Source organism: Solanum tuberosum, unplaced genomic scaffold, assembly GCF_000226075.1.
Source record: "Solanum tuberosum cultivar DM 1-3 516 R44 unplaced genomic scaffold, SolTub_3.0 scf00224, whole genome shotgun sequence".
Classification (NCBI taxonomy): domain Eukaryota; kingdom Viridiplantae; phylum Streptophyta; class Magnoliopsida; order Solanales; family Solanaceae; genus Solanum; species Solanum tuberosum.
This window is the reverse complement of record NW_006239153.1, coordinates 675617-685230: the sequence shown is the minus strand read 5'-3', so window position 1 is coordinate 685230 and position 9614 is coordinate 675617. Positions and strand designations below refer to the sequence as shown.

The window sequence follows — 9614 nt, the reverse complement described above, 5'->3', positions numbered from 1 at the left end:
AAAATTGGGCCTTCTTTCCCAAACATCATTTGAAGTGCAAAGCCAACTGAAACAAACTTGTGTCAAGGATCCAAAACACAAGAAATAAAAATCATCTTGTTCATCTTCTTTGGAGTACCCCAATACTTATCAATTTTTTCTCTCATATTCGAAGCAATTTTACCCAAAAGATCAACACTATCATCTTCACTCGATATCAATTGTTTCAAATAACAAGAAACCTCACAAATTTTAAGAAAATGTGAGTTTGTTGTGACGTAGTGTGATCCAGATACTTCTCTAGTAAGATCATAAAAAAATTGAAGAATATTAGCAATTTTTCTTACATTGTCCCAGTCATCACTCAAAAGGGCACCAACAGCTCTTCCATCTCCACCCTTACCATCTTCATCCTCAACAAACTGAAGGTACTGTAACAAGCCAATATCACGAGCAGCATAACTGGAAAAAGCATTTTCAAACTCAATAGCCCTATTCAATATCAAGTATGTGGAGTTCCATCTCGTAGAAATATCCAAACATAAAGATTTTTTACAATTAATATCAACATCTTCACAACATTTTTGGAACCTCTTACACCTCACAGGAGACAGCCTTATGTATTTAACTGCTTTTCTAACTCGTTCAATAGACACAACAGACACTTTCAAACCATCTTGAACAACAATATTTAGAATATGTGCCATACACCTCACATGAAGGTGTTCTCCATTCATGAAATTGATCCCCCGTTTAGTGAATATCTTAGACAACTCTTTCACAGTCACGTCATTCGATAAAGCTATTAGATTTTTCTTTCTCTCTCTAGCAATATGCCAAAATCGCTGTGCATAGCTCTGAAGTCTCCTTACTCTTGAATCTTGAAGGCATTATTGGCAGAAAAATCTCCTAAATCTTGAAGCTTGAAAGCATTATTGGAAGAAAAACGTTTCACCTACAACTTGTATCTACATCTAAAGTAAGTTTATTCCTCCTGATTCATCTCCTCCTTTTTCTTTTTCTGTAAATCTGCCATTTTTCTTTCTGCTGGTCGAATTTTATGTGATTGGGATCTTATAGATACTCATTGTTATTGTGTAAGGACTGAAAATGATAGTTTTATAGGTAAGGCTTGTGTTGAGGTTCAAAGAGGAGATATTTGAGAGTTTATTTAAGATTTTCTCTGTTAGGGTTGTATAATTGCTAGGGCTGCCAAGAAATTTTGGTAAGGCTGGCATTGCAAAAAAAAAAATTCTTCAGGTGATGAATATGTAGAATATTTTTACCATTAGTGTCTTTAATTCAGTTCCCAGTTTATGTGCTTTGAATTTGAATGGTTTTTTTTATTGTATAACTATTGTATTCAATTTTTAAGTATAATGTGACACTAAAAAGATTAGACGAGAAAGAAACGAAATTGTGAATGAGCATTGATAAAGCATTTGATTGTAGTTTCCTTTATTTGGTGGTTCAAATGTTGTTTTAATTGTTATTTTCTACTACAACTAGTGCTGCATATTGGTTTCTAAAGTTACTACTTGTGGCGCATTTTTGAAATCTTAAGCTACATGGAAATTTGTGGTTGTTTGTCATTGTTGTTTTGGTGGTTGTTGTTTTCAATTAGATGCTATATGTTTTATTGAAATTGTTTGGATCCTCGTGTAGTTTGATAGAAAAAATTGTTGGAGAAGTTGTTGATAAGTTTAGCTTTGTGAAACATGAAAAAGGTCATTAGTTCACGTGGATGTCGCATAATATAGTTTAACTCGCAGTGTGTAGTGTTCTGAACTATATTATGCGACATCCACGTGGATGTCTGCGAGTTAAACCTATCGTCTTTATTTGAAGTTCACTAGTAGGTTTAGGATGTCGCATCTGTTAAGACCTTTTAGTTTTATTATATATAGCAGCACATATTCAATTAAAAGAAAAGCTGTTATTAGTCAATTTTAGATATTTATTTTTTAATTATTAGGATGATTTGACTAGTTTAATAGAAAGTAATGGTCATCTTAGTAAATTTGTTATCCTAAAGTATGATTGATCTAACTCTTATATATAATCCAAGGTTATGGCACCAAGTAAGCAATAGATGCAACTTGTTGATGATCGAGTTAATGAGGCCTACTTTATTGGGGTGGAATTTTTTTTGAATTATGATTTTCAAAGGACAGGAGAAATGTATGAAATACGATGTCCGTGTGTTAAATGTTGTAATACCACATTAGGACACGTGAGACAGTCAGAACACATTTGAAAGTATATGGAATAATTAAAAATTATACCTTTTGGTATCATCATGGGAAAGTCTTAGGTGAGCCAGAATCACAATGTGAAGATGGAGATGATAATGAAGTAGAAAATTGTGAGAATGAGGATGAAATACGAGAAATTTTGAGAGATTTCTATCCTAATCATTATGGACACACTTTAGATGTTGATTGTGATGATTCACTTGAAGAGGAACCAAATGTTGAAGCCAAAAAGTTTTATAGCCTATTGGGAGACTTTGAGAAGCCACTGTATCAAGGTTCAAAAATTTCAAAACATTCAACTTTGATTAAGTTGCTTCACATAAAAAGTATGGGTTGTTGGAGTAATGAGTCATTTACAATGTTGTTAAAAATGTTAAAAGAGGAGTTGTTGTCAGATGAAGCCGATTTGCCAAATACATATTATGGGGCAAAGAAGGTAATTCGAAATCTTGGGCTTTCCTACGAAAGAATTGATGCTTGTAGAAATGATTGCATGTTATATTGGAAGGAGGATAACTTACTTGATTCTTGTAAAGTTTGTGGTGAATCTAGATGGAAAGTCGATAAACGTAACGGGGAAGCAAAGAACAAAAAGGGTAAAAAGGTTGCATCAAAGATTTTACGCTATTTTCCATTAAAACCTAGGCTTCAAAGGTTATTTATGTCTTCAAAGACATCTTCTCTAATGACATGGCATCATGACGAAAGAGTTGATGATGGAATAATGAGGCACCCAGCTGATTCAATGGCATGGAAATCATTTGATGAACTTCATCCTTCATTTGCAGCCGAGCCTCGTAATGTTCGACTTGGACTTGTGAGTGATGGTTTTCAACCATTTCGGAATGCAAAAACCTCATATAGCATTTGGCCGGTGGTACTTATTCCTTATAACTTACCACCTTGGTTGTGTATGAAACAAGAAAACTTTATCATGTCCATGCTTATTCCTGGTCCAGATAGTCCAGGTGATGCAATTGACACATATCTTCAACCTTTAATAGAAGAATTGAAAGAGCTATGGAATATTGGTATTGAGACCTTTGATGCATCAACCAAACAGAATTTTAAGCTACATGTTTCTTTGTTATGGACCATCAATGACTTTCCAGCATATGAAAATTTATCTGGATTGAGTACCAAAGGAAAATTGGCATGCCCATGTTGCAACAAAGATACTTCCTCAATCAGATTGGCCAATTGTAAGAAAGAAAGTTTTATGGGTCATCGTCATTATCTTCCTCGTAATCACAAATCGAGGAACGATAAGAAGTCCTTTGATGGTACAGAAGAGAAGAGGCTCCCACCGAAAAAACGTTCTGGTATTGAGATTCTTCATCAAGTTCAAGATCTTGAAGGGTTGCAAATAACAAAGGAACCAAAGAAAAGAATCAAAATATCACATGATAGTTGAAAAGATAATTGGAACAAGAAGAGTATCTTTTTTGAACTTCCATATTGAGAGTCTCTTTTGTTGCGACATAATTTGGATGTTATGCATATTGAGAAAAATATATGTGATAATATTTTGGGGACAATTATGAATGCCAAAGGAAAAACCAAGGACACTATTAATACTCGGCTAGATTTGAAAGAAATGAATATAAGGCCGGAGTTGCACCCTATCCAAAGAAGTGAAAAATATGAAGTTCCAACTGCATGTTACACCTTATCTCCACAAGAAAAGCACAATTTCTACCTGTTTTTGAAGAATTTAAAGGTTCCAGATGGATTTTCATCCAATATTTCTCAGTGTGTTAACTTGAAAGATCACAAAATTTCTGGTTTAAAGAGTCATGATTGCCATGTTCTTTTCCAACATTTACTCCCTCTTGCACTACGTGGTATGTTGTCCAAAGAAGTGTGTGAACCACTAATTGAATTGTCTTTATTTTTTAATATGATTGGAGCTAAGTTATTAAGGATTGATGACTTGGAGCAGGTTGAAGCTCAAATTCCTATAACTCTTTGCAAGTTAGAAAGGGTATTTCCGCCTTCATTTTTTGATGTCATGGTGCACTTGCCTATTCACTTAGCTAATGAAGCTATGATTGGTGGACCTGTCCAGTATCGATGGATGTATCCTATAGAACGATGGTTATATTTTTTGAAATCTCTCATTGGTAATAGGGCTTGGCCAGAAGGTTGTATTGCAGAGGGTTACATTGCAAATGAATGTATGAATTTATGTTCAAGGTATCTGCATACAATTGACACAAAATTTAATAGGCCAGAATGAAACTATGATCGTGGTCTGAAAAAATCCGATGGAGGATTATCTCTATTTTGTCAATCTGGAGAAACATTGGGGGCTCCAAAACAGCGTGATCTTGAAGAAAATGAATTAGAGCAAGCACATAGATACATACTGAAGAATTGCGATGAAGTTCTACCACTTCATTGCCTTGTTTCTTTAGAATTATATTTTTGTATGACATTTGTGGTTCAATTTAAATTTGTAGAGAGTTTGCACAAATTCATGTAGATTCTACTCAACACTTGTCTGATGATGAATGGAACAGACAATTTATTGAATGGTTTCAAGATAAGGTGAGTAATATACACACATCAAATTTGGAAATCTAATATTGAGTTACTCATTTAGAAGTGATCAATTTTATCTTGTTGATAGGTTGCACAATTGCATAAAAAAGATGATAGTCAGATCATGGAAGATCTCCTCGCACTTTCACGTGGTCCTACTAAATATGTATTACATTATAATGGTTACATTATCAATGGATATAGATTCCATGCAGAAGCTTATGATAAAAAATTAAGGACTCAAAATTATGGTGTGGTTGTTGTTGGTGAAACTGATAAACATAGTGACAACATTGATTACTATGGAGTTTTAACCGATGTTCTTGAATTGCAAGTCACGGGTAGAAGAGTTGTTTTGTTTGAATGTAAATAGTTTGATGCATAAGATAAGACAAAAGGAGTGAAAATAGATGAGTATGGCATTGTAAGTGTAAATTGGGGGCGATTTCTGAAAATAAATGAGCCTTTTGTATTAGCTGATCAAGCCTCTCAAGTATTTTATGCTAATGATAATTCCAATATAGGTTGGTGTGTAGCGAGAAAGGTACAACCTCGTGATTCCTAAGAAATTGTGCAACAAAAAGACAATGAATTTGAAGATTTAGAAAATTCTTCACAAAATAAACGAAAAAGAATGATTGAGGTGAAGTATCTCCTTAAGCTTTAGCATATTCATTATTATACATTTTGATACATGATTTTTGTTAGTACATTATTTTTATAGTGTCTTAATTTTTTTTGCCAAGTATATGATTTTTAGAATGTTTTTTCATTTTTATTGTTAACAGATTGTCTTTGTTTTTTGGTAGGTTTGATATGAAACCATCCAAGGATGAAAATTAGGTGGCATCTAGGGTGAAAGCTACTACCAAATATGCATGTGTGGCACCGGGTGCTATAGGAAAGGGACGAGGAAGAGGGCTTAAATCTATGTTGTCTTTAGGGGTGTCAAGAATTGATATTCCATTTTCGCCATCTACTGATCAAGTTATGTAGTACAATCAATTTACTGAAACAAGTATGGGTTTTTATTTTTATTTGTGTTATTAATTTGTACGAGGAATTTTAATACTAATTTTTTATTGTCGATTTTCTTATACTAGGTGTGGTTGCAAAGGGGCGAGGAAAAGGTCTTAAATCTATGTCTAATGGTCAAGGAGTGTGAACAATGAACAAAAACTACTTGAGTGTTGAGAAAGGACATATTCCATCTTTTTCATCTACTGATGAACTTATGCAATACATCAAAACAAATTCATCAAGTATGATTCAATAATTTGTTGTGTTTTAGAATTGCATTTAATTTATTGTTAATGTTTATCTGATATGATTTCTTGCACTAGGTGCTCAAGGGAAGTATCAAGGGCTTAAATCTATGTGCTCAATTGAAGATTCTGAAAATGAGGGGAGATCTTTCAATCAAAATGATCGTTATGTTAGTCAAAATATGTCAAGACCTTCTGCTGATCAAGGATGGCGAACAATGAATAAAAAGTTTTTGGCTTTTGAGAAAGAGCATATGCAAGCTGATGTTCCAATTTCTCTTTCTACTGATGATGTTATGGAGTCCACCCCAACATTTGAAACAAGTATGATTTCTTAAATTTTTTTCTTTTTCAGTAATTTGAATTTTAATTTGATTCAAGTACTTTTATTGATACAATTTCTTGCATTAGGTTTCTCTCAAGGATTGCGAACAATGAATAAAAAGTTTTTGTCTTTTGAGAAAGAGCATATGCAAACTGATGTTGCATTTTCTCTTTCTACTGATGATGCTATGGAGTCTACCCCAACATTTGAAACACGTATGATTTCTTAAATATATATTTTTTTCAAATTTAATATAATTTAATTCAAGTATTTTTACTGATATAATTTCTTGCATTAGGTTTTTCTCAAGGATTGAGAACAACAAATAAAACTTCCTTGGCTCATGAGAATGAGAGTTTGCATTATGATATTCCAATTTCTCCTATTGATCAAGTTAAACAGTCTGCCCAAACAGCTGAAACAAGTATGCTTTCATTTCTGAAATCTATTTGATCACAAGTTTATCATATGTACAATATTTTCTACCATTTATAAATTATGTAAATGTAGGTTCATGTGTTACTTGAATGGATAAAAAAGTTCGAGGAAGTAACAAGTGCAAAGAAGTTGCATCGCTTGATATTGGACAAAAGCTAAAAGTGACAGTTTTACAATAATCGAATAGTTGGGAAGAATAGTAATCTATTTTCGAGGCACTTGGGAAAAATAGTTTGTGATCGTAATATATGTCCGTTTGGGAGTATCATCATGGAAACACATTAAGGAGGAAAAGCTAAATCACATGTGGGCTGTTGTTAAGGTAATTGGATTAAGTAATTCAATTTCTTCTTGGGCTACTCTCTTCTTAATACAATTCTCGCTGCTTAATTAGTGTGCTCCTTCATGTTTCAATTTGATACATTGTAGGATAAATTTGATAGTGATGACATGAATAGTCATCGAGATCATGTTTTGGGATGGATGAAAGAGTTATGGAATAAATGGAGAGGTCAATTGCATGAAAAGTATGTGAAGGGTAAGCCTATCCAAGAGGCTCTTAAGAATATGCCTAAGGGGGTAGAAAAGAAGAAATGGGAGTGGTTGGTAAAAGAACATTTTACTTCAAAAGATTTTCAGGTTTGACATATTAATTTCATTTTGATAATTTATTTATAACATTTGAATTTAATGTTGTTACTCAAATATAGGCGAGAAGCAATAGAAACGCAATAAATAGAGCTAAGCTAAAGATGCTTCATCATATTGGTAGCAAGCCAATTAGAGAGATTATTTATCAAAAGGTGTTATCATTAAATCTTTTTCTGGCTTAATATTGATGAACCATTCTTTGACATGTTTACTTTTATGTAAAGGGCGGAAAAGATGGCAATCCACCAGATTTGGCAACTATCTTTTACGAGACTCGCAAGAAGAATAACACACTAGTTGATTCTGAAACAATCGAGAAGCATGTGCGTTTGGTTAATTGAACATGTTCTTAACATTTAGTTATTATGGGATTTGGAAAAAAAATTCCTCTATACACTTTGTAGGCTCAAATTCAAGAATTGGTGGAGTCTGAACTATCACTTTCTAGCATAGAAATTGTTGAGAAATGATTTGGACCTCAAAGTCGTAGTCATGTATTTGGCTTTGGAGGTGGAGTAAAAGCAAGAGATTTGAAAGGTGGGACTTCCTCAAAAGCTGAATTGTTGGCTGAGCTACGTTCAACTCAAAAGGAAAACCAGTCTTTGAAGGATTGCATGTCTAACTTTCAAAATGAGATGAAAGAACTGGAGCAATTAAAAGAATTTTTTTTAGCGCAACACCCTAATTATCAGCCTCCAATTCAAGAGAATGACTATTCGGATCCTTGATTATACCATGTGAGTAAAAACTTACCTGAAACATCAATTTATTGTTCTGGTTCTGCGTAGCAAAGCTATTAATTGCTGGTTGTTTTATCTTGAAATATATTTGCACGTTTGATAAATTTTAGAATGATAAATAGTCTATAAATTTGGATCACTATTGAATAGTACTAACCTCATTCTAATGGAGAAAATATTGCGAAGAGCTCTGTCAATATCAGATTCTTCTAATTTCTGCTTCTTCAAAGCTAACTCGTGATAAAATTTTACAGAGAAAATTGACTTTTGGCTATTTAAGGATTTTCAAGTGATGATAACAAACTCATTTAGAACATGTAAGCTCTTCTTCCTCTCTTAACTTTAACTTTTTGACTAAGTTTTGTTCCTTGTAAATTTTCGTTTGCGATTACAATTTACTCGTCACAATATAAGTAATTCTTGATGTTTTACTGTACAATCGTCATAGCAACATTAAGCTGACTGGAAACTCACACTATTTTATGACAATATGTTTCTAACTTGTGTAGTCGTCGAGTACCTCATATGATGATATTAGTTTTTTGGTAAGTAAAATTTATTACCAAAGTGAACAATCCAAAACAAAATCCTCCAGTAGGCTTGGACAAGCAGCCCCAAGCTCTACCAAACATCACATTCTAGTAACTATCCATTCCACTTTCCCCATATCTCGTCTCATCTTCTTATAAACATTTCTAATAGAGAATTGATCCATAAGCAGCAAAGTCTGTTCATTTGAAACCTCAGCATTCCCTGTCCACTGAAACCTTCTACAAATACTTTCAACAGCATGTAGGATCTTCTTAGGCAAGGCAAAAACTTGTGCCCATAATATCTGCATGGTAAACAAAACATTCTTAACCAATTGTGCCCTTCCAGCATAGGATAGAAACTTGGTAGTCCAGCTATTGACTTTACTCAACATCTTGTCTATAAGAGGCTTGCATTGGGATATAGATATTCTTTTAGTACTCAAGGGTACCCCCAGGTATCTAAAAGGCAATTCTCCTTTGATAAACTGAAGCTATTGTAGTATTTGGCCTTGAACAACCTGTTTGATTCCTCCAAAATACACACTGCTTTTTATCTACATTTGCCACCAGTCCTGAAGCCTCTGAAAATTGCATAAAACATTTATGTAGATAGCTCACAAACTTTATATCTCCCCTGCAGAACATCAACAAGTCATCAACAAAGCTAAGTTGGATGATTTTTTTGTCTCTTACACCTAGGATGGTAATGGAACTCATGGTTAGTATGAAGGCTTTTTAAGACCCTTGTGAGATAATCCATGGCTAATACAAAGAGAAAAGGCGACATGGGATCCCCTTGTCTAACTCCTCTTCTAGCTTGGAATGGCTTTGTAGCTTTTCCATTGACCTGAAATGAGTAGGATACAGTAGTAACACACTGCATA

At 33.7% G+C, this 9614-nt stretch overlaps 2 protein-coding genes across 2 annotated transcripts; both read left to right on the top strand.

Annotated features, from left to right (window-relative positions):
* The first annotated feature begins 5946 nt into the window (after positions 1-5946).
* Positions 5947-6966, top strand: LOC102581668 (uncharacterized). Its single transcript, XM_015313084.1, has 4 exons — positions 5947-6040; positions 6122-6367; positions 6667-6792; positions 6879-6966. Exons 1-4 carry the CDS (start codon positions 5947-5949, stop codon positions 6893-6895), a joined length of 483 nt encoding a protein of 160 aa, XP_015168570.1. The 3' UTR covers positions 6896-6966.
* Positions 6967-7068: 102 nt separating this feature from the next.
* On the top strand, positions 7069-8194 carry LOC107062438 (uncharacterized). Its single transcript, XM_015313083.1, has 5 exons — positions 7069-7128; positions 7236-7445; positions 7517-7609; positions 7682-7780; positions 7862-8194. Exons 1-5 carry the CDS (start codon positions 7111-7113, stop codon positions 7925-7927), a joined length of 486 nt encoding a protein of 161 aa, XP_015168569.1. The 5' UTR covers positions 7069-7110; the 3' UTR covers positions 7928-8194.
* Positions 8195-9614: the final 1420 nt, after the last annotated feature.

Coding starts and splice junctions, on each gene's coding strand:
- LOC102581668 (XM_015313084.1), top strand. CDS start 5,947: ATGAACAAAAACTACTTGAGTGTTGAGAAAGGACATATTCCATCTTTT. Junction 6,041..6,121: donor CATCAAAACAAATTCATCAA/GTATGATTCAAT, acceptor TTCTTGCACTAG/GTGCTCAAGGGAAGTATCAA. Junction 6,368..6,666: donor CACCCCAACATTTGAAACAA/GTATGATTTCTT, acceptor TTCTTGCATTAG/GTTTTTCTCAAGGATTGAGA.
- LOC107062438 (XM_015313083.1), top strand. Junction 7,446..7,516: donor TTACTTCAAAAGATTTTCAG/GTTTGACATATT, acceptor ACTCAAATATAG/GCGAGAAGCAATAGAAACGC. Junction 7,781..7,861: donor CTGAAACAATCGAGAAGCAT/GTGCGTTTGGTT, acceptor TACACTTTGTAG/GCTCAAATTCAAGAATTGGT.